We start from the raw sequence: 23812 nt of genomic DNA, 5'->3' as shown, positions 1-23812 counted from the left end.
TCTTCATCATCATCACTCTGGGTTGGAAGAGCAGCAGTAGCGGCAGCTTGATGTGTGTATGCAGTCTGCATGCCTCGAGGAACAGTGATGGGGGAGAAGCAGTACTACTGATATGGTCCACAAGGGAGGACAAGATGGGCAGCATCAGCCAACCTGCCTGTGATCGAGTGTTCATCAACTTGGAGCTTGACAATTACCACTGCTTCAGCAGCTCCAAAACCCCTACTGTAGCTCTAAGCAACAGGAGAGACATTCCAAAGCTACTGCCACATCTATCTATGGTTGCAGGATAGTGATGGGAGTAATGGCTCTCTTGACATGATGATGATAATAATAATAATAGATGATAAATATTTTAATCGGATTACCATAAATCTCAAAAGTTTTAAGTGATTAGAAAAAAGTCTTAATATATGTTTATGAACTCAATCTCTTTTGTGTTTTTGTTTTTGTTTTTTGTTTTTGGAAGAATCTAATAATGATTCTTCCACATTAAAGCGAAGTTTGCTTGAAACAATGATTCATAGTGTGCAAGACATGTCACAATTGAGATTGATTTATCCATACTACCCACATCCAAAGAGAGCTTTTGAGAGATCAATTTAATCATTCCAATCTCAATTATTAAACCTTTTTGACTCGTCCATCAATCATTCTTCTGCGATGCCAATGTCGCAGAGGTTGTTCGGCCGTCCCTACCGCACAACTCCATCAGTAAACATGATGAGATTCCCCTCGAATCATCATCATCATCACCATCAATGGCGCCATTGTTCTCAGGACCGAGGCTGCAACGTGACGTAGCTCCGACGTCGGCCGGCATGGCCCCACCTCCGCCTTTGTGCGCCGCGCGATGTCGTGGGCTTCGCTCGGTGCGCCCTCTCGCCCGAGCACTTCACGTGGCCATGTCGCCCAGCCTCTCGTTGAAGGAGGAGGAGGAAGAGAGCTCTGCGTGCACGCAATGCGCGACGTGTGCGATGTTTCTTTGTAATGGGCGAAGCAGTGCGACCACTGCCTTCCCCTTTCCTCGCATTATTTGGCTTCCGATGCTTGCTTTCAAGCATTCCTTTCATTGCTTTCAGAAAGAAAAGAAAGAACCAAGTGTTACTTTCAGCTGCTGTAGCTGTGTCAGTGAACCTTATTACATCTCTTTTTCGGTTGCTTTTATCTGTAGTTATAGTGTTTCCGAGCACTTGGATTCTAAAGGCCTTTCAGCTCAACCTTATTCTTTTCTGCTTGTTTTAGTAGTGATTCGATAAGATGAAGCTTTCTACTATATGAGATCAATTATAAGACTCATGAGTTATCGTTGTTAAAACATAATCTTTCAGTATATTCTTTCACTAATTTTTTTATCTCATGCTCTTTAAAAATCGTTAGATAGTATCGTATTCTTCGTATTTTACTCTTCTACTAATAAAACCTAAACATATTTATAAAATTTATAAAAAATATCAAACCCTCGACTTTTCGCGAATTAAAATTTATCGTCCTTTTAAGACACTGGTTTCAGAATTCCAAAAATACTTGTCGATTCGTCGTAATCCTAGAATATTGGCTTCAAAAATCCAAGAAATACCTACCGATTCCAACAACATTGACAACCAGTGGTGTAACATATTATATATCTCATGCGCAAAACAACCATAAGCTACAAAAAGATTAGGGTTAGGGGTTTAGTCAACGACATGCTTGTGGCTTCAGCTTCGCTGAATCAGTCTTCATCAGCTCCACTACCGATGGGTAGTAAGCTTTGGGAGCTATCCTTTGAGCTTTGCATCTTTGTTGAAGTCGTCAACAGGAATTAACTATTTTGGTCCTGCACACGAAGATTAAAAGAAAGAACATAGTGGGGATGTCATTTTCTTTGATGGCTGGAGTGCTTGCATTCTTCCTATCAAAGTCATTGCTTGATTGCAACCCCTGCCGGCCTTTGCTGCTATCAGATTCAAAGCTGTCTCTTTGCCCGGCAAATTATTCACCTGTCTATGTCCCACCTGTTTCTTCCCTCACACAATGCCAATTCGATCTCTTCTCGTGCTCCACAGAAGAGTGGAGAGAAAAGAAACGAGGAAGAACAAGATCATCCAAGTCCTACTATTCCTGCATCTACCACAGGTGCAGCTCACTCGGGACCTTTAACAGCATCTTAGGATCATGAGGGCGCTATCACCGGAGGCTTTAAGAGCTCCTTCGTGCTTTCTAATAAGGCAGTGCAACTCCAAAGCATTCGAATGGAAGAAAGTGACATCCATCTATGCTTCCCAGCTTCTCCTTGGTAACACCACCATACAAACCTCTTGATCAAGCATGATCCATGCTCGAAGCAAACGTGTATGTATTCATGGTTTGTTCATGTCACATTTTACAGCTATAGAAGCATCGAGGAATCTGAAATTTGTGGTGCAGAAATGGATTCGTACACGACAAGATCAGTGCAAGGATATTGGAGTCATTTTAGGTGGAGAAAAATATGCTACTGCTTCATTCACCTTCCTACCTCTTTCCTCCTCCCTTCTTTACGCTGCAATTAAACTTCCGACATCCTTCTGCATCTTACTGCGCCCAGCTGCCATTATAAGAGTGATCAGAGGGACAGGGGAAGAGGAAACAGCAGCTCGGAATGAGGTTGGTTGTGTGTGGGCAGCAGAAGGAGAATTCCAAAGGGATCGCATTGATCTCTGTCTGCTGAACAGTTTTGAGCGGTCATGCGATTCCTCTGGAATTTCCCATCTGTTGCTGAATGTTCCTCCCTCTCTACTCGGCTTGGAAAGCTCATCGTCCAGGTATTTTGCTGTTCTTTCATGGTAGATCGAGAAGCATTTTCTCACACGGATATCTCGATCTTTTCGTGGGGATTTAGAGTTTCACACGATCAGCATCCTTCTTCGTATTGCTGATCTATTGCTCTATTGCTCCTCCACTCAAACCCTCGAAGAATTAAGTTCCTGAGTTGGCTCTGATAGAAATGAATGACTGTTATCAGGCTCGAGTGGCGATTCCTCGACATCATCTTTACTGAGTTCTTCCCGAAGCAAGAAAACGTCCATGATCCTATCGAAGAGACAGATCGATTTAAATGACATGTGAAAACGAATCGTGTAACTCGAGGAAGAAAGATCAGAGAAAACTAACCAACTTCTTCTTCTTCTTCTTCTTCTTCTTCTTCTTCTTCTTCTTCTTCTTCTTCTTCTTCTTCTTCTTCTTCTTATCTGGTATCCATCAGCTTCTGCTGTAGAGAATTTAATGATGAACAAAAGTGGACTCAAGATCGTTTTAGGCAATTTCTATATGAGCAGCCAAAAATGGCACTGAAGAAGCAAAGCTGAAGCGATCTGTAGAATGAAGCAGAAGCTTCGTCGAACCAGTCTGCATGCAGGTGTTGTTCTATTAAGAGCTCCACTTCTTTAATGACCTTAACTGGCTTCAAACTATCATTGAACATATGGTGTGGTAGCATTGAGACTCCAGTTCAAGATACAAAGAAGATTCAGAAGAGGAGCTACGTTCCGCTGCGTCTTAATTTGCCGAAACCCTTTTCCCCATCCTTCACACGGCCATGGATGGCCGTGAAGGTGTGATGAGTACGTTGAGGGGTTTGTCTTTGAGTGTAGGACAAGTAGGGGAGGGTGTCATATATCCATAGGCTGGGCCGAACCCTACTGCGGTGGTCCTTTGTCTCCCACAGCTGAATTGAGTGTGGCCGGTCTCATCGATGGGAAGCCTTTTGGGACCACCATGATTGATGCAGGATGATCCTCCAAGTCATTCCATGGCTTGCTGCTGGTGGAAGCACGGTCGCTGCACAACAAGTCAGACACGAGAGAATCTAGTCATGATTGGAGTCATAGAAATACTCTCTTCTTTAATTAGTTTATATCAGTTTATCAAAGAAAAGTTGATGATATGATGGCGTAGAGCCGACCATCGAGAGTGATTCAATTTGTTCACACTAATCTAATCAACGATAAAGTGACTCTGACTCGTTTAAGCCCTTACTGTCCTAACTAAATAAGATAAAAAATCATCGTCAACATATGAGTTAATCAGACGTAATCTAAACTCAAGAATACATGAGTATCCAACGTGATGACTCAGATGGCTCCAAGAGTATTCCAAAATTGAAGTGTCGAGATGCTACCTGCATTATGATCATGGTCGAAAAAAAAATTTTGTTCAGATCCCTCCGATACCTAAATTGTGAGTTTTTTTCAGAAAAAAATACTCTCTAACATAATGTTGAAGATTAACTTTTCTATATAGCCTTCGAGGGAATATCCTATAACCGTTTTAACATTTTTTTTCTTTACGTTTTATCCATACAAGTGACAACCTCAAACAACCTATCTTGGACTTTTGTCCACATAGACCTTTTTCCTTCCACGATTGTTTCTTATACTTATATGTCGGACGATGATTGACCGTAAATATATTCTATATCACTTCTAATATTTCAAAAATATCCCTTCAAAAAGTTATAATTTTTTTCTCACCCAATCTAAGAAGTTTTTTCGTCAACTATTTACAATATTTTATAGATTGATTTTTAACCATAAAACATTAAAAGACTAGTTTAAAAACACTATATATTGTTTTAAAACACTATACACTATATTTTTAAACAAAATATTTATGTCATAATATTTTTTAAACAAAATAATATATATGGCACTTTTAAAATAAAATAGTATTTTTAATATAAAAACTAACCCATAAAATACTATAAATAGTCGGTGAAAATAAGGTTTTAGATTGGGTAAGAAAATACATGATAGCTTTTGGGGGGCATTTTTGAAGTTTTAAAATAAGAGGTAATTATTTAGCAATTATGAAAAGAAAATATCATCCAACAAATACTTAAAATAGATAATTACTTGAGAAAATATTTTCTTTTAGGATTTTTTTCGGATGATACCATCTTTTGAAAATTCTCAAACCATTACCTTCAATTTAAAAAATTTCAAAAGTATCCCCTAAAAGTTATATACAGTGTTTTTCCACTCAAATCCAAAATGTTTATACGTCAATTATCAATTATTTTATAAACGAGAGTCGGGGTCGGCACTAAGAGGGGGGGTGAATTAGTGCAGTGGTAAAAATTACGTCGGTTAAAAAAACCTTCGTACAATAAAATCGATTTCAACGAAAACCATTTCGAAAAGATTTTTAAATTGAAAGCATGCGGAAGTGTAGTTGATGTAAAGCAAGAAAGACAGTTTATAGTTAAGATAAATAGCAGAAAGTAACAAACTGATTTATAGTGGTTCGATCGACCTACATCCACTCCTCTGATTCCTTTTTCGTCGAGGCCACCGGCATCTACTAACGATCTTCCTTTAATAGGCTAAGATCAACCTCCTTCTTACACCTCTCTTCTCCTTTTACCGGGTTTAGGAGACAACCCTTACAAGCACTCACACTTCCCTTACAGAATTCTAAACTTAGAGTGAAGGAGGAAATTTCTAAAGAGATTATAGCAGTGTTTCTTTACTTTTAGACTCTCTGTTGTGTGTTTTAACTAGGGATAAGAGAGGTATTTATAGGCTTCAAGTTGATTCAAACTTGGAGCCTAAAAATATCTCATCCCGGATTTTTCGGGCACGGGCGATACCACCGCCCAGTGTCAATCTAACATTGACACTACGTAGGCGGTACCACCGCCCAGTTTGGCGGTACCACCGCCTGGCACCCTGCCAAGGGCGGTACAACTACCCAGACTGGAGGTACCACCGCCTGACACAGTCTCGAAGACTATGCCACGAGGGTGAGACTTCTTAGGGCACTGTTTGGGTCTCTCATTAGGTCCAACATAGTCTTTACATGGGCTTACCTGACCCATAATTGGGTTGGCCCAAATCCAAACCCAAGTACATGCTAACTATGAAATCTAAGACATAATCTGAGCTAAATAAGTCCGTAAGTATTGGTTCTTCCAGCGAGCTTCTAACGATCTTCTAGCGAACTTCCGACGATCTCTTGGCAATGTTCCGACGGACTCCAAGCAAGCTCCTGGACTTCACGACGATCTTCTTGACGAGTTCTAACGAGCTTCTCTAGCAAGCACGAGACTTCTTGGCTAGTTCCGACAGAACTTCCGACGAACGTCCGGACTTCTGACGAACTCTCGAACTCCCAACGAAATCATGTCTTTGACTCCGGGACTTCATTTTGCTCCATGCCTTACTATCGTAGTTAATTCGGCACATGTAAAACATACTTCGATCTAGACAATTAATACTAAGCATTAATCATGCTGTCCGACATGTCATTGGTCTCTCGACGCTTTGTCCGATTTTTCGGCGCATCATCCTCTCTTGCGACCTATTACCCGATCGGCAAGTTGACTCTACAACTCCGATATCCTTAGTGCAATATCTGCTCTTCTTGGTCTGATGCCTAAATCTATGGCTCAAAGCCTTCTGTCGATACGTCGACCGTTCCTCCGGTCCGACGTCCAATCTTCTGATATGTTTTCCCCCGGCACAACATGATTCTTCTTACTTTAATTGTCTCATCCTTATCGAAGCATCCTACGTCACTCAAAACGCAGATTAAAACATAAATACTTATCAATTGGTTTCATCATTAAAATTCGAGATTCAACAAACTATTTACAGCAATTTTATGTATCATTTTTTATCTATAAGATACTATATAATGTTTTTTAAAAAATACTATATAGTAATTTAAAAAAATATATAATATTTTTATTTCAAAAATGTCATGACATCAAAAATACTGTACACTATTTTTTAAAATACTATACAGTATTTAAAAAATTATTATATAATATTTTAAAAACACTATACAGTATTTTTTTAGTGGATAAGAACCAACACACAAAATATTAAAGATAATTGGTAGAAAAAATTTTAGATTTGGACAGAAAAAAAAAAGACACCTTTTTAAGAAGCATGTTTGAAACCTTAAAAATAAGAGATGATGAATTAGGAATTTTAAACAAGAATATCATCCACACACACACACACACACACACACACACACACACACACACACACACACACACACACACATATATATATATATATATATATAAGCTTATTGAAGCCTCAGTCGGGGCGCCTCTTGTGTCTTCCTTGCTAGGGTTTATAAGGCTCGGTGAGGCGGCGGGCGACCGAGCGAGCGAGATGTCGAAGAAGAACAACTTGGCTAAGCGGAAAAAGCAACACGAATTCGACCTTCAACGTGAGTTTGGGTCTCTTTGCTCCTATCTCGAACCATTCGATCTCTTTTTTTCTACGTTCAGTCGGGTTCTCGTCTAATTCTCTCTTCGTTTTCTACTGATTCGTCTGTGGTCTGCCACTTGTTGGTGCAATCAGGAGAAAAGGAGGAGAAGGAGAAGAAGGCGAAGAAACTGCAAGCCAAAAAGTCCAAGATGAAGGTGAGCACCTCTATCTGATATTATGCAGGCGGTTTCTGGTCTTCTTCCTCGTTCGATACTGGTTTTCATTGGTTGTCTTCTTGCCTTGCTTTGAATGAAATTCGTTGTGGAGGCATGCCTATTTTGAACGAGAATTCATGGTTATTTGGATCAATATAACCTAAAGGCCATAAAAATCTCTTCTTGGTGAGAAATCCGAGTTATTTAAGTTGCTATTGGGCATTTAATTCTTTCTTTTTTGATTATTTTTTATTGATCTTCCATGCTAAGAAAATTGAGAGTTGATATTGATACAAATATTCGTGCAACAGAAACATGATAATGAAGCCAACTTCCAGTCGAGAAGTGTTATCGAGAAAACTGATTATTCTCACCTAAGAAGAAAACCAAATGAGGACATCGTTCGTAAGACAAAAGTTGGATTGCTAAAATGGTTAGGATTTTCGTGGGAAGCTTTACAAGAATTAGCTAAAAAGATCTAATAACATGTATTTTCATTTGGCAACATTTAGATGTTGCAAGAAAAAAATTGTTTAGCATGGCATTAGACATGTTCAAAGGAACCCTAAAGATGTTATGATCCGAAGATGTAATTTGACTAGGATTAGTAGTGTGAGGAGAGATAGATGGAGCCTTAAGAAGATTTTACTGGAAACAATAATAATATATTTGAATACTTTCTATTTAAATAAATAAATATATATATATAGCTTAATGGCGAGAGAAGGTTCATGTTGTCGACCCCAAATAGTTGGGAAACTGTAGCTTGTTCTTGTTGTTATTTATGTGGTTGAAACCGTGTTCTCTCAGCTCTGATTAAAACGTCATATAACTGCATATACAATTTCAGTTTGTTTGTTGTGTTTCAGGATTTTCTTAGGTAGCTTTAGACAATTCTTATTTAATGTCGAAGTAGTGACCAGATAAAGAAGAGAGATGCAATTCTAAAAAGCTAGTTATTATGAAACTGTTGTAAGATCAGTTGCCAAATGATGAAGCATGACCGATAACCTCATCTTGTTGAGTGATTGATAGACATAATTGTGAGGTGCATGGGTTTATACAAGATGTAATTACATGACACTAGTTAAATATATCTCAACTAACAACATTTTAAAGAGCCAATAGGAGGATATTTCAAAGTACTTCAAGCATATGAACTTGAGGGTTCCTGGATGTGCGAACAGGTCAGAGCTTTTGATAAGTTACCTCTATGACTAAGGAAAGCATTCGTAAGAACTAGATCAATCTACACATCCATGAGCATATCATATTCACTTTAGTTTACAGTTCCACAAATTCCTTTGTTCAAACTAAACTTTGACTATGTTTGTTCTCTTGCAAATGATGTGATTACCAGAAATGTCTAACTTATCCTTGATAAGGGATCATCATTAAACATACGTCTGTATTACCAAGTATTGATGCTTTTGATTAAAAGAGGGATGTAAGGGTTCCAAGAATTGCTTCTAGCTGATTGGGAACAGAAAACAAAATGTGTGATATGTCTAGGATGAGTGGTTAAGCAATTTTTTTTGTAGAAGTGAGAAGGGTCATCGGTTGTTGGTCCCAGTTTTAGACTAACCAATTGGATTTTATTTTCAAGTCTGAACCATTTCTATTTTATCATATATAGATGTGTGTGTGTATTGTGTATTGTGTATTGTGTACGTCAACCTGTACTATAGGAGATTAGGATTAGAAATTTCTCTAGTCAGGATTTGTGCCAACAGGTAATAAAAATCTATATGGGGTAGGTTAAGTAATAGAAAATTTGTTATTGGATCCGACTGCAGTTGGCTATAATGCAATATATATGTCCACCAAAAGTAGCCTCAACTGATAGCAATATTCTCTATTTTCCCAATTGTGTCAACCATTTGAAGGTTAAGTTGGGAGCTCCACCCATAAAGATGCAGTACAAACAATTAACAAACAAGAGAATTGGCTCCAGCTGGTGGATATGTCTAGATATTTTGCAGCATGGACCAACTTTACTTGTCTGGGTATGAGCATATAGGCTGCTTCCACATTATTGCTTTGACATAGGTTCACATCAACTTTGCCTACTATCCTTTTTTTTTTTTACGTATTCATCAAGGAAAAGGCATCTTCATTTTTGTCATGTTTAGTTGTTCTTGAGTTTCATTATTCAACGTTTGAAAGATTATTTTGTTTTTTTGCATCACATGTTTTGTCACCTAACTTTTTTCTTCTTTTTTCTGGGAAGACCATTATTATCTTTAAACAACTTGCCAGTAACTAATTTATTCGTTTTTAATAAGAAATGTGTTTTCTTTTGTTTTTGTACAGGTGAAATGTGATGTCTGATGTGTTTTCTGATTTCTCTTTTGTTTATTTACTTCAGGTGGATGGTAGTGACATGAAAAATAAGAAATCCCGAGGTGTATTCCATGTCGGGAGGAAAAAGGTGAAAACCAAGTTGTCAAAATTGACCAAGGCTAAAGCAGCTCAAGCAATGGAACTTGACAAGTAGCCACTGGTATCGGTAGCTTTTTGTTTTCGGTCATAGCGCTGTCACAAAGCCATTTAACCTTAGATGATGTGATGCTACTCACCCTGGTGCTAATTTTCTTGTCAATCTGCGGCAGTGGATTTTGCTTTTCGTTAACTGTAGCATTTGAATGGTTGATTGGCTTCCTATTTGTATGTTTAGCCTCATCAGTTTTTCATGTTGCTGCTCCTCCCACATCCATTTTTTAATGCGTCTATGATTAGGCTCCCACATCCATGTATGTTTTTGCATATCTTGAATTGTGATGGAATTTTGTTGCATTATTATTCGTTATCATTATCCCAGCTTTGGATGTGACCAATTCTCACTTCCACCTTTTTTTTCTTACTAGATAGTGAAAAAAAGGCTCATATTCCGCCACAGTGATATTGTGTGTGACACTTGTTCTTCCGTAGGTCACAGCATCTCGATAAAATTCCTTCGATACCAAATTCAATAAGTTTGGACAGTTTGAAAGATCAAAGTACAACATTCGAGAAGATTAGAGGTTGTTAAAGTGACATACTTAACAATTCGTCCGATATGTCAAGGAGTTCGATTCTAAGACAGTTTTGAAAGTGGATGAATTCGATTTTATACTTGTGTAAATCTAAGCTGGGGTCGCATTTAAGTACCAAATTCAATAAATTAGTAGAACATTAATAGAAAGTTAAAGATTGTCAAAACTGATATATCAAAGGTGTTTTATAATGATTTATTACAACAAATTGAGCATTTGATGTGCGAGATTATCGCAACGTAAGGACATGAAGAATACATCCAATCATCAAACAATATTATGGTGGACACCGATCACACACGCAGTGAAATCGGCAACATTGAGTTGCAAAACTCATATCTCGATTCATCATATAAAACCTACCGATCAATAACATAAATTTTGTAATTCCAAGGGAATGCACTGACTATTTTTGCAAAGAAATCGATGGCAAGCAACTTCAATTTTCTTTTCAGGAGTAACAATCATATGAAGATCGGCAGACTCAAAATTCGATACCATTCAGAATAGCAATTGGTTCCCAAATAGCAACTTCAAACGACACAACATAAGCAACCGAGAATTGCAGAACAAGAAGCACCAATTCCGATCCTAAATGAGTAGTGACACAGAGAAGCCCAACTATTGAGATATTCGATGAAAACAGAGATCCGAAAGGGTACCAACCGAATCAAGCCTCTTCGTAGTCACCTTCCTCCTCATCTTCATATTCAACATCATCAGCCGTGGCGTCCTGATACTGCTGGTACTCGGAAACCAGATCATTCATGTTGCTTTCCGCCTCGGTGAACTCCATCTCGTCCATCCCTTCCCCGGTGTACCAATGCAAGAACGCCTTCCTTCGGAACATGGCTGTGAATTGCTCGCTGACGCGCCGGAACATCTCCTGGATCGAGGTTGAGTTTCCGATGAACGTCGATGCCATCTTCAACCCGGTGGGCGGGATGTCACAGACCGTGGATTTCACGTTGTTGGGAATCCACTCGACGAAGTAAGAAGAATTCTTGTTCTGAACATTGAGCATCTGTTCGTCGACTTCCTTTGTGCTCATTTTGCCGCGGAACATCGCGGACGCCGTCAGGTAACGCCCATGACGAGGATCGGCAGCGCACATCATGTTCTTGGCATCCCACATCTGTTGTGTGAGCTCGGGGACCGTCAGAGCTCGGTACTGCTGGGAGCCACGGGAAGTGAGGGGCGCGAAGCCCACCATGAAGAAGTGAAGACGAGGGAAAGGAATGAGGTTCACGGCGAGCTTTCGGAGATCGGAGTTGAGCTGCCCGGGGAAGCGGAGGCAGCAGGTGACCCCACTCATGGTGGCCGAAATAAGATGGTTCAGGTCGCCGACTGATGCGCAACAACGGAATACAATCGAAGATCTTAATCAAAACTGCACATAGGCGATCTAATGGATAATAGCAAATGCTGGAACACAGATCTCTTACAGCTGGGGGTTGTGAGCTTGAGCGTGCGGAAACAGATGTCGTAGAGAGCTTCGTTGTCCAACACCATGCACTCATCAGCGTTCTCAACCAGCTGGTGAACAGAGAGAGTGGCGTTATAGGGCTCGACGACGGTGTCGGACACCTTGGGCGATGGGAAGACCGAGAAGGTAAGCATCATGCGATCTGGGTACTCTTCCCTGATCTTAGATATCAGGAGCGTCCCCATGCCGGAACCAGTTCCTCCTCCCAGCGAATGGCAAACTTGGAATCCTATCGTACGTACAGTAGGAAACAGAATGATTAATCGAACCAAAAATAGAAGGCAAAACGGGGGGAAAAAAGGAAGGAAATCACACCCTGCAAGCAATCGCAGTTCTCCGCCTCCTTCCTGACGACATCGAGCACCGCGTCAATGAGTTCCGCGCCCTCGGTGTAATGCCCCTTAGCCCAGTTGTTACCGGCGCCGGACTGGCCGAATACGAAGTTATCGGGCCGGAAGATCTGGCCGTACGGCCCCGATCGGACGCTGTCCATGGTACCGGGCTCGAGGTCCATGAGCACCGCGCGGGGGACGAACCGGCCGCAGCTGGCCTCGTTGTAGTAGACGTTCACCCGCTCAAGCTGGAGATCATTGTCGCCGCCGTATCGGCCGGTGGCATCGATGCCGTGTTCCGCGCAGACCACCTCCCAGAACTTGGCACCGATCTGGTTCCCGCACTGCCCGCCCTGGATGTGGAGGATCTCCCGCATCTTGAAGCGACTACAGTGGCAGAGACAGAGAGAGAGAGGAGATGAGAGTGAGGAAAGGGGGGGAAGGAGGGGGCGGGGTTAAGTAGAGGGAGAGATGACGGAAGGCGACGGACGTTTGAGGCGAGTTTTGGTTTCTTGACGGCGGAGGGGTAACGGGCGTTGGATTTGAGGGGGAATTTGAAATTTGAAATGGTGTTAAGGTTTAAAGCGACCGCCTAAGAGAGAGATAAAGAGGTCTCATTGATGTTTTTGGAGCCGTTGCTTCGAGTGGCCGTCACGTGCGGCTCGCGGAATGACACCGAAAATAACGGGAACAATTATTATTATTTAGACGCATTTATGCTTCATGCGATCTCCATGGAATCGAATCATGGTAAATAACCATGATGAAGCAGGCACGGTTGCGTGCCTTCCCCTTCACTCGACTGCGGATTGCACACCTGGCTCACGATGCAGTGGAATCCATCATTATGGCAATGATTGGATTCATGGGCCCGAATCGACCGCATGATTCGTTGGTTACCCCTACCCGAGAAGAATTGAGCTTCCATATATAACATTAATTAATTTCTATTAGATAATGCTCATAAAATTTATAGCTGATCGAAGGGGACAAAGGACTGCTCAATCCCTCCCCTTAATGCCAGGCTTCTTGCTCCCACTTCTCCACTTGCTTTACAGCCTTGGCCTTCCTCGATCGAAGCTCTTCCAGCTCCCTCGACGTGTAAGCTGGAGGCAAGTCGCAGGGCTCGGAATCACTGGTCCGCTTCACCATGGACTGCATCAAGAACTCCTTCACGCGCCCTTGCTCGCGACAAGCCACGGATTCCAGGCACAGGTCGGTGGCTTTCTCTGGGAGCGTTGGCTTGTACCGCAAGAGATTGGCGTACTCGGTCAGTAAGTGCAACATGTACTGGTACACGTAGTCCATCTTCACTTCCTCCAAAATGAAGCGACTGCCCTCCTTCCCCATGGCTTGCGCCTGCACTCACATGTACAAGCATCAGCAACCATCGATTCGAGTCTCTGCTTTGAAGGTGCAAAACGAGTGTTACCTTCTTCTGGTGTTTGTTGCCCCAGTCGACTGCGAACTTGATCGACCTGCACTTGGCGGTCTCTCTTATGGGCCAGTAATGGCGTCCGGGAATCAGGCCCCTCGTCATGAAGTCGTAGAAGTGAGTCGTCACGAATAGCGCCGGCGAGTCGCAGCCCAGAGTGTACTTCTCGCTCACCGACCATGCCCTCCCCTCCACAAAAATCTTGTACCTGTACATGCATTGCTCCGCCAGGTTTGACTCCTTGAACCCGTTCTGGGTCTCTTTTTCCCAATTCTGCAACAGCATCAATCAGATTTAGAGCCATCGACTCTGCTCTGCGTGTTGATGATGGACTAATTTGATGCAGTTTGTCCACTTCAATTGCGGGAAAATAAAAGCCATATATACCTGCGCGAAAACACGAGCATTCCAGTCATGGCCAGTGGAGAGGTTACACTTCAAAAGGTCCTGCCGTTGCCGGGACACCCCCGGATTGCCTTTCCAGTAAGCATACGGCTTCCTTTTCTCCCACTTCACCCTCTCATTCGCCTCTTTCATCTCCTCGCTTAGTGGCTCCCATGGCTTTATGTTGATCTCTGGCCTGCTCGTAACCAACCATTACACCCCACTCAGACAACGCGTATAGCATGAGGATGCTGGCATTTACAAGCGAGACCAGAGCACGAGTGAATTACCAGCCCCAGAAGGACCAGTCGGGGAAGACGATGTCCACCGTGGTGTCGTCCTTACAGTAGCGGAAGAGCGGCGGCGGGGGCGACGTCTTGTAGTCGGCGGCCTTCACGGTCGGCACGTCCTCGCAGTTGAACATGAGGTCGAGGTCGGGCAGGTAGCCGGGGTACCGGTTCGCGAGCTGCACGAACCCCCACAGGGTGAAGAGATCTCGCGTCTGGAACACCCTGTGGTACTGCTCCACGTAAACTCGGCCGTCGATCACCAGCAGCCGGAAGGCGGCTAACTTCTGAGCACTCTCCACCATCTCCCTCGTGATCCCGGTCGATCTCCACGGCCGGAGGTCCTCGTGGATCCATCGGAAGTAGTCCGGGCACGAAGGAGGGGGCTCGGAGCTGGCGATCGGCAAGGGAGAAGGAGAGGGGGACGGCGACACAGATGGAGATGGATAAGTAAACCTTCTGCAGTACTGCGTCTGTGCAGTTGTTTGGTTAGGACAGGTTAAGGTCACAGGTCTGGAGTGTGATCTGTAATGGCGTCGATGAGACCTGGAAGGTTGCTGTCCCCACGAGGTTACCATGGTGAAGGTCTGCATACACACAAGCCCTAAGTTTCAACCTTGCATCACAAAAGGTAATAAAACTTAATATCTTTTAGATTCTTACTCAAAGCTTGACCAAATCTTGTGTCGGAGGATTGTAAGAAATCCTCTACAAGCATAAGGTAAGTCAACCATTGAATCATTTGACCGCCTTATAATGAAGTCTGACGTAGGTATTTTTTATCTAAAAGCATATTATTACTTTAGCTTATCTTAATTGGGAGTAATAAAATGTGAATAATGTTGCATCGTAATTCGAGTCAAAGTTTGACATCAAAGTTTGCGTATCTGTGAAGTTAGCTCTGTAGCTATGGAGTTGACCGATAGGCAGATCCAAGGCATATGAATGAAGATTTTAATACAACATAGAAAACATATAGATTGGCTCTACAAAATGGAACTCCACAGGATGTCCACTTGTCAGTGCGGGTTTCAATCGGCCCGTTCATATCCCTAGCAGTGAATGATTGTGACATATATGACTATATTGCAAATTTTATGGTGTCATCGTCAAATTTTACGGGCCATCAAGGCAATGACGATATGAGGAGGAAGCTTCCTGACACAGAATCTTTGTGATGACCACTATTCATGTAACACGTTATGAATCATATGGATGTGAATGACGAAGAAACATGTGGACGTATTTTATGATTTTGGGGAATGATGATATGGTAGTGGCACTATGAGAAGTCTTACATCCTTGCATCACCACAGTTGAATTTTATGAAGCATGACAACGAAAGGCATGTTTATTTCTTGAGATGCAACATTAGTTTCTGTAGCATCAGAAATGTTTTAAGGACATGGCCGCGTGGATTGCAGGAGGAAGAAGAACACCGGTCTCTAGGGATCGAAAATAAATAGGATAATAAATGAATCAGAATCAGATGTTATACGTAATATTTTTCTTCTTTTATTTGCTTTCTAGATTTCTGTGAACCAGTTGTCTTCTTGTTTTCTTTGGTTGGAGAAGACATGAAATGAAAGATGAGAAGCATGGGAAGGGAGGGAGCTTACGGTGCCATCGAACCATCTTGAAGAGATGAAAGCAACAAGAGCAAGAAGCACAAGGAAGAAGACGACAAGTGCCTTCGTCGACGACTGCACCGCACCTACGACGCCCTTCGCCCTGCTCTCCAGTGGCTCGTATGCAGCTTCCTTTCCGCACCACCACCAGCTGCTCATGTTGCCGTCTCTTGGCATCCCATCTAGCGAAGCATCATCGGACTATCGGAGAGAGAGAGAGAGAGAGAGAGAGAGAGAGAGAGAGAGAGAGAGGCGTTTGGATTGGAAGGCTGTGGTGCAAAGGTTAACAGCTTCGCAGTGCCATCTCTCGCCTTTTGACTCTTCGTCAGAGCGTCACGTCAAACGTGAACTCCTCGGCGTGAAGGTTAGTTGATCAAGGTGATCAATCGCGGTGGACGCGACACGTGTCCTAGCCATTGCACACAGGAAGAAGATGTGATTTGACTAGTCGTTGATGTGCAATTAATTACCGTTAATTCACTTTTCTGTAATAAATAAATATATATATATAATAACTATTATTGGTAATGAGTCATTTGTTTTTACTTGTAAGTATTTCTTGTAAGCGATTAAACACCTGACAAGTTAGACATTTAAGAAAGATTTAGGTGTGATCATGCCATATTCATTTATGATTGATATGAAGATTATTACCTTGTGATCCACTAATCATATTTGATTTAGGCATGATTTAGGTGTGATCATGCCATAATCATTTATGATTGATACGAAGATTATTACCTTGTGATCCACTAATCATATTTGATTTAGGCTAGATTTAGGTGTGATTATTATGTCATTAATTATTTCATGCTTTTGCCAAGAACATAATTATGATTATTATTTCACTTAATATTTGAAATATCCTTTTCCATTGGTGAATCGATACAATTGCAATATTTTTATACTATATTATAGTTTTATTAAAGTACCAAATACTATAATCTAGTTTTTTTTTATAAATTTTATAAAAAATACTATAAACATATTATTTTTACGCTACATTATAGTGTTTTAATAATATTATAAAATATTAATAATATATATTACATTAATAAATTTAAGTTGGAATGAATATAAAAAATAAAAAATACCTTAAAAACTCGTGATGTTTTATACCATGAAAAGTAAGTATTTTGCTTTTAGTATATTATAGTTTAATGTAAAATAAAAAATCAATTAATAGTTAGGATATACATATTTTGCCTGTAGATAAGAAGAATGGTAAGTTTGCGTGGAAAGAGATAACTCGCCTTTAGGACAAATGGAAACCCTAATTCCATGTTTCAGACACCTAAAGACCAGGAAGTAAGAAACTAATGCGAAGGTTTCGGTAAACGCCATCGGATTCCCAAGTCGAGATGAGAAGCTCGTGGGAGCTGAAGTCATAGATGGTTGCAGAAGATGGAAGCGTTTTTTAATCGGTCAACGTCGAAAAGGAAAGATAAGCCAAAGATGACCTTACAAAGGAGGAAGCAATAATCAATTTAGTAGGTTGGAAGATCGAAGCGGTTTGTAATTGGACGAGCAAAAGAAACTTGGCGAGGTCGTCTTGACATGGACATGGATGACGACCACGAACTATTGGAACAATAGCCTTGGAATTCAATTTTGGCGTGCAAGTGGACGATCTAGATGGAAAGGAGCGTATAGCAATCAAAATGGACATTGGAAAGAAAGAAGAAAACACTAGGAATTCAATTTCGTACCACGAAACGAAGCACCTCATTTGTGTTGTCACGAACAGGTGATTGCCTTGAAATGGATTCCGATCACAATCCTCGTGATTGATTCAAAATCCATCCTTTTTGAGGGAAAAGAAGCGATCGGAAAGGAAGCAAACTAGTTATATGCGAAAACTCTTCCGGAATCACATCAGTGTTCAAGAAACTACGAATGCAATTCGCAAATCAAAGCGCTCAAGTCGATGATTCCGATTACATGCCTCCAAAAGTTCGTCGGAAACCAAACCAGAGGAAATGGACACGAGTAATCCTCGAGAGAAAACAGAAATCAAACAAAGTACCGAGACACAGCGATCCAGTTTCTCATGCTCGATCGAAGAGGAGGAGAACCGGGGCTTCGCGATCTCCGGATTAGGAAGCAGGGATGCTCTGTTCTAAATACATTCCAGGGGAGATGATGCCGATGGCGGAAGCAGCCGCAGTCGATCGATAACTAATCCGAAGCCAAGCTAGGGATCGCCGTCCGCCTCACTCCGTCGCTAACTTCAAGATTCGTGCTGTCATTTCCTTCGACGGTCAAAGCTGTTTTAAAACTTCGTGCGCAGTTGTTCCTCATCGGACGGTCAAGACGTCTTTACAGAGCTGGGTTTGTGACGTCAGAGACCTAGAGTAATAAGCATTCCCACCCATCAGTTCACCTGGATGGCGATTGGAGGAAATCTCAACGGCCCCACCACAAAAACTGAGCGGCCATGCAATAAGTTTTTCTACGCGTCAGAGTAACACCCAGGTAATACCGCATGATAACTGGCCAACATCTGTGGGCTCCACATAACACCGCATCGAGTACGGAGCAAAATTAGACATCTACCCATCGAAATCCACCTGCTTTCCTACCCGACTTGTAATTGGAGGCACAGCGGGCACGCTAGCCTGATCACAAAGCAGCTGAGTGAGAGAGGGAGACGAATATGGGTCGAAAATATTTATTTTTGATTTTTTTTCCTTTTACTGAGAAAAACCAGAAGATCACAGAAAGAGTTGAAGAAGAAGAGATGAGAGATTAGAGGAAAAGTGAATCATTTTGATATGTGGAATACAAACTACCTATTAAGATAGATTTTATTGCATGGAAAAGTTGGACTAATAGTAGTCATTATAAAGATCACATTCCAGCCAAACTTGGAATTCTGTGACAACACTTTGTGAACTCTCATGAACTCTTTTCGAGGGTGAAAGATCATTCAACCCATTTTTTGTGTGATATTAACAGTCTAAAAGTCGTTGTAAGTGTTGCTAAATTTGAATTCATTGAGAACAATGGCATCATCAACTTGTGAAGATCTCACATCATCCAGGTTGAACAGGCTTTCCCAGTTGTCCTGTTCAAAGGAAAACCAATCAGCAAATAAAACCTTAGGAAGGTGATCTGCTGCCATCCCTTTTGGGGAGCCATCACCAGTGCTGGGAGTCACAGATTGTTCAGAGTCCTTCAGGCATGATAGAATATGGTCATTTTGTTCTTCAAGCTTGGTAAGCCTTAGGATGGACAGATTAAGAGCTGAGTTCTTCAAACTATGAGTGTCTGATTCTTGAGGTTTTGAGGTTTTCTGCTTCAGGTAGGAGTTCCAGTAGTTCTTCACTTCATTATCAGTTCTTCCAGGCAGATGCAGTGCTATTAGTGACCACCTGAAGAAAAGAAACATAGTTATATGCATACATTTATCTTAATTAAAAGGAAGTACAACCTCATTTTTCTTTCTCTCTCTCTCTCTCTCTCTCTCTCTCTCTCTCTCTCCTTCTCTAGTAAATAAATAGGAATGTCTAACTAAATGTTCATGAAAGATGGCAAGACTTGAATTTGCTCAGACATGTTTGATGAATATATAGTTTATGTTGGTTAGAAGCTTGATTTCACCATATTTCCCTTTCTTTCAGATGCTGTTCTTAAGCACTGGTCAATGAGGTGTCAATGACCCAAAACTGGACAAAAATGTGCCTGTATCTGAATAAAGGTTTGAAGGCTTACATTAACCATCTTGTGAATGATAGAAGAGAAATGCATGTTATTGCCTCAATTCACATCACCTGAACTTTGACATGGCCAACATCAAGCATGTCATCTTACTCATTATTTCCTTATATATCTTACATTCTTTTCCTTATGAGATTAATATCACAGCCACACACATCATTTTCCTGATGTGTAGTAATAGTTTCAATCAAGTACAAAGACTTGTTTTGATGATATCAAAAACTAGGACACCTCCAAGTGTTCAGAACAAGAAGCTCAGATTCAATCTGGAATCAGAATATGGCTTACTTGTTCCCAATTTTGGACTGAAGCTTCAGAATTGTTTCCTCCTCCTGCGGAGAAAGTTTTCTGCATTTCAAACCTGGCCTGAGGTAATTGATCCACCTCAATCTGCAACTCTTCCCGTTTCGTCGCAAGCCTATGAAAGCCACACAAATGTCAAAAAGCAGAAAAGAATTCTGCAACAAAAACACTTCTTATGCATGAAAATTTGGATATGATCTGTCTTGCAGTTGCAGCAGTGATACTGTTTTATTTGCTGAGTAGTGTTGCATAACATGATAGAAGTCATATGTGGAAGTTTCTATGGTAGAAAGATAAGGATTAGAGGACATTAATCTTCTACATGTGGACTAATTCTGATGCACAAAGCTAATAGCTGAAAAATGACAAGCTCTATAAGCGGATACCGTAAGCATTTGTGTACTGAAGGATGAATCTGAAATGCCATCAAAAGAAGAAACAAAATGTTTCTATTGTTTGTAAAAGGTAACTTAAATTAAGCCAAATAATTCTGCAGGAAAAATGGTACAAGCAAGCGAAGCATAAATAGGTGGCCACCATGAGCCAAATGCAAGAAGAGCTCACCAGCTTTGGCAGGAACTGCACTCCAACAGCTGACTCCATGCATCATAATGTAATCTCTGAGCTTTTGATCCTCATCTGGTGACCATAACCCCTTCCTATAATTCACCTCTGGTTGCTTGCAGCTCTTGTACTCCATTCTCATCTGGCAGCTACCTCAATGGTATAGATGATGAGAAGAACCAGATCTCAGTCTGAACTCTGCTTGTTGCTCTGTGCTCAGATAAGAAAGTTTAGGATTTAAAGGGGCGACTCATGCTACTTTGCATTGATTTTATGCATAGAAAACTAGTGTAGTGCCCACTTGCAGTAAAGAAACTAAGATAAATTAGTGTTCTAAGCCTGGCATTCTTCTGTCACTGGTCATGATTTGTTACCACCAACTGCAGAAATTGTTCTTACAGGAATCCAAGAGTCCTCATTAAATTTCCACAAGAACTCAGTCAATGGCATCAAAGGGATGCTTTTGAGAGGAAGATCAGATCTTCTTAGTAGATAAGCTTTTGAAGTCTATCATTATCTATCTATAGCATCTAACTCTTTGATGTGCCAGTTTAACTGGAACTGAAAGCTTGGCCTCCTTTATTCCTCTCACTGAATGGCTTTTTTAGTGATCTCATCCATTAACCTCTCTCTTCCAATTACTATTATCACAAACTTGTTTGCCTACATGGATGTATCTATCCATGGATTTATTATACCATACATTTTCGGTGCTTGCCACAATAATCTTTACCCACTAATCAGGGGTTTGTTAATTCTAATTATCTTCTTCCTTGGGACAATCAAGAACATCCATTGATAAAAAGTCCAATTTACAAGAGGATCAAACCTGCAGCTGACAAATGCTACTCTACTTATAATCCATTTCCACACTTTACTGCAAAGCAAGATTCAACAACATTTCTCATGTCTGCTCCAACAACAAGTATCTGAATGCTCTCTATATGTTCAGATTCAATATTATGGCAGCTGAGCTTAGCAGAAATCTTACTGAGGCTGAAACATTAAAATCTTGTTGTACATATAAATCTGGAATGAGCAGAGATCTGCTTCACAAATTCTATCTGATGTTTCTTCATGGAGGTGAATAAGATTAATGTTAATATGAGGTGACAAAAAACTGAGTTCTTGTGGTTGCAGAAAATACCAAGCATTGTGGATAGAATTACTGATTTAGATATCTGAGGAGATCAATAAACTGTAAATTTTCCTTGGACAACTTACTAGCTGAGACTTCACACTCACTGTTATCAATGACTCCCAAGAAAAGGTATTTATCTTCATTTAATCAGCCCTATATACTTGAATTGTTCTCTTCTTTATCATGTTTGAATGACCAAAGTAAAGTCAATTGGCCACTTCTTGCAGATTCCACCTTCCACATAACCTGGTTAGAGAGTGGCAATAGTTGACTAAGTTTTAACTGGCTGTCAGTGTCAACACAAGAAGCCATTAGAGCAAACCAAGAATAATCTCACAGTACCACCAAGACACATAGTTTAAAGACTATGCATGCTGGAAATGTGATCGATAGTTCTTGTGGTAGGTGACAATGATTTGAAAACAAGATTAAACTTGCAGCATGACTTAATGCCCATCTTTTAAGTTGATGATCGAAGCTGGTTAAGTAGGATTCTGCATAGAAAAGTGAAGATTGCAAGCCATTTGATGGTTGAATGGTACACTAAAGTGGCATTTTTCTTTATTTAATTACTGATGTTGTTGAGTGAGGTAAAAGATGTTTAATGTGTTGTATGGAGAAAGTAGTTAAACCTTCTGTCACCACTTAAATCAAACTAAAGCAAAATAATTATGATAAGAACAGTGAAGCATGCAACTGAGAATTTCAAATATCAACAACTTATCTCTGTTCTGTTCATTGACCTCCAAGAATCTAATTCTTTTTGCTGCTTTTAAGATGCAACTCTCTATCATCAACCAAACCTCTCAAATGTATTCAATTTTGTATTATTTGGGTCCAAGAAGTTTCTTAGTCTGCATCATTTGTTTAGGACACGAAAGCAATCTGAGGTTCTGAAGGAAAAAAGAGTTGTATCTCTCAAAGAACCCAATCAAAGGAACTGTTTGTTCTTTTTTTTTTTTTTTTTTTTTTATGGTAAGGGCATGTTTGTCTTCAAGTGAATGAAACCATGTGATTTCATTCCCATATTATTTTAATATTTTTTTCTGCCTTTTAGTTCAGCCTTATAATAGTATTTTCTCAACTGAATAAATATCGTACTTCAAAATGCTCCCTTGTAACGTGTATAAATAGGGAGCATGAGTTTGATGTCTAACGAGAAGAAGTCAATAAAATTCATGAAGTATTGGTGTCACATCCTGGATTTATAAAATAATAATAAATCAGTAATTTATTATTCATAATTTACATAATAAACTTTTTTTTTCATTCGAATTCAAAATTTTATCTTTATAATAGTAAATATTCTATTAATTAGAAAAAGAAACATATGTTTGGTAGGGTCACAAGTCTCTTCCACCCAAACTTCAGATCTATTACAAAGTAATAGATTATTTTAAAAATAAATATAAGATAAAAACATATCAACATATACACATACTCGTAAGAACCTCAAAATAATCATTAAAATAATATTTAATATTCATAAAATAAAAATAAATATCAATAATTTAATAAAAAATGATAATATATCGATTCATCATAAAACTTAAGCATTAGAAAAAAGATGATAATTTTTTACATAATAAACAAAATCATGCATCGGCTAAAAGCATTACATATATAATAAAAAAGGCTTACATCACCCAATTGTACACTCTCCAAACAGCGGATGGAGAGGCATATTTCACAGGATGGATTCCTCCCAACAAGCATATTTCACAGGATGGATTCCTCCCAACAACGGATGAAGATAATCCATATCACACTCCCAACAACGGATAGAGTGGTATCCCTCACCCGCCCAGGTGGGGATACGTTCCTCCCGACAGCGGATGGAGGAATCGTCTAACCATCATGTCTGATGGCCCGTTAACCCCCGAAGGGAATCGCTATACCTGCCCTCGACATGTATACATAAACATCCATGATCATTCTTTTATACTTATCCATTCACTCACACATATATCAAAAAATCAATATGATTAAATATTTTGAGAGATCATACTTGATGTAAATCTGCTAGATTGTGTTCATTGGTGGCTCCGCATTGATGGGCCCATAGCTCCTTTTACAGGTTGCACTCCCAATATGA

The 23812-nt window shown here is 40.4% G+C and overlaps 4 protein-coding genes and 1 long non-coding RNA gene across 5 annotated transcripts; 2 read left to right on the top strand and 3 right to left on the bottom strand.

Annotated features, from left to right (window-relative positions):
* Positions 1-1680: 1680 nt before the first annotated feature.
* On the top strand, positions 1681-3907 carry LOC135609888 (uncharacterized). Its single transcript, XR_010485956.1, has 2 exons — positions 1681-2278; positions 2372-3907. It is a non-coding gene; the product is annotated as an uncharacterized LOC135609888 (long non-coding RNA).
* A 3172-nt stretch (positions 3908-7079) lies between these two features.
* LOC135608990 (uncharacterized) lies at positions 7080-10095 on the top strand. The gene is made up of 3 exons (XM_065102080.1): positions 7080-7206; positions 7341-7402; positions 9771-10095. Exons 1-3 carry the CDS (start codon positions 7149-7151, stop codon positions 9897-9899), a joined length of 249 nt encoding a protein of 82 aa, XP_064958152.1. The 5' UTR covers positions 7080-7148; the 3' UTR covers positions 9900-10095.
* Positions 10096-10880: 785 nt separating this feature from the next.
* Positions 10881-12676, bottom strand: LOC103981239 (tubulin beta-1 chain). The gene is made up of 3 exons (XM_009397891.3): positions 12239-12676; positions 11883-12152; positions 10881-11784 (listed from the first exon to the last, which is right to left on the bottom strand). Exons 1-3 carry the CDS (start codon positions 12630-12632, stop codon positions 11108-11110), a joined length of 1341 nt encoding a protein of 446 aa, XP_009396166.1. The 5' UTR covers positions 12633-12676; the 3' UTR covers positions 10881-11107.
* A 510-nt stretch (positions 12677-13186) lies between these two features.
* On the bottom strand, positions 13187-16282 carry LOC135609887 (uncharacterized). Its single transcript, XM_065103664.1, has 5 exons — positions 15981-16282; positions 14365-14948; positions 14078-14270; positions 13688-13963; positions 13187-13614 (listed from the first exon to the last, which is right to left on the bottom strand). The coding sequence occupies exons 1-5, from the start codon at positions 16164-16166 to the stop codon at positions 13270-13272; spliced, it is 1584 nt and encodes a 527-aa protein (XP_064959736.1). The 5' UTR covers positions 16167-16282; the 3' UTR covers positions 13187-13269.
* Positions 16283-18948: 2666 nt separating this feature from the next.
* LOC103981675 (transcription factor LAF1-like) lies at positions 18949-20712 on the bottom strand. The gene is made up of 3 exons (XM_009398417.3): positions 20577-20712; positions 19998-20127; positions 18949-19363 (listed from the first exon to the last, which is right to left on the bottom strand). The coding sequence occupies exons 1-3, from the start codon at positions 20710-20712 to the stop codon at positions 18949-18951; spliced, it is 681 nt and encodes a 226-aa protein (XP_009396692.3).
* Positions 20713-23812: the final 3100 nt, after the last annotated feature.

The sequence above is a fragment of the Musa acuminata genome, chromosome BXJ2-4 (genome assembly GCF_036884655.1).
Source record: "Musa acuminata AAA Group cultivar baxijiao chromosome BXJ2-4, Cavendish_Baxijiao_AAA, whole genome shotgun sequence".
In the NCBI taxonomy this organism is placed as follows: domain Eukaryota; kingdom Viridiplantae; phylum Streptophyta; class Magnoliopsida; order Zingiberales; family Musaceae; genus Musa; species Musa acuminata.
The sequence above is the reverse complement of the archived record's forward strand: the minus strand, read 5'-3'. Positions and strand labels throughout refer to the sequence as shown.

Excerpts from the sequence above, each read along its gene's own strand:
- LOC135609887 (XM_065103664.1), bottom strand. The coding sequence starts at position 16,166 with ATGCCAAGAGACGGCAACATGAGCAGCTGGTGGTGGTGCGGAAAGGAA. Across the intron at positions 14,271-14,364 it reads GACTGGTCCTTCTGGGGCTG|GCCAGAGATCAACATAAAGC; the intron begins GTAATTCACTCG and ends GGTTACGAGCAG. Across the intron at positions 13,615-13,687 it reads GCAACAAACACCAGAAGAAG|GCGCAAGCCATGGGGAAGGA; the intron begins GTAACACTCGTT and ends ATGTGAGTGCAG.
- LOC135608990 (XM_065102080.1), top strand. The coding sequence starts at position 7,149 with ATGTCGAAGAAGAACAACTTGGCTAAGCGGAAAAAGCAACACGAATTC. Across the intron at positions 7,207-7,340 it reads ACACGAATTCGACCTTCAAC|GAGAAAAGGAGGAGAAGGAG; the intron begins GTGAGTTTGGGT and ends TGGTGCAATCAG. Across the intron at positions 7,403-9,770 it reads CCAAAAAGTCCAAGATGAAG|GTGGATGGTAGTGACATGAA; the intron begins GTGAGCACCTCT and ends TATTTACTTCAG.
- LOC103981239 (XM_009397891.3), bottom strand. The coding sequence starts at position 12,632 with ATGCGGGAGATCCTCCACATCCAGGGCGGGCAGTGCGGGAACCAGATC. Across the intron at positions 12,153-12,238 it reads GAACTGCGATTGCTTGCAGG|GATTCCAAGTTTGCCATTCG; the intron begins GTGTGATTTCCT and ends TACGTACGATAG. Across the intron at positions 11,785-11,882 it reads CAAGCTCACAACCCCCAGCT|TCGGCGACCTGAACCATCTT; the intron begins GTAAGAGATCTG and ends GTTGCGCATCAG.
- LOC103981675 (XM_009398417.3), bottom strand. The coding sequence starts at position 20,712 with ATGGAGTACAAGAGCTGCAAGCAACCAGAGGTGAATTATAGGAAGGGG. Across the intron at positions 20,128-20,576 it reads TGCAGTTCCTGCCAAAGCTG|GCTTGCGACGAAACGGGAAG; the intron begins GTGAGCTCTTCT and ends TGGCTTTCATAG. Across the intron at positions 19,364-19,997 it reads CAGTCCAAAATTGGGAACAA|GTGGTCACTAATAGCACTGC; the intron begins GTAAGCCATATT and ends TCTTTTCTTCAG.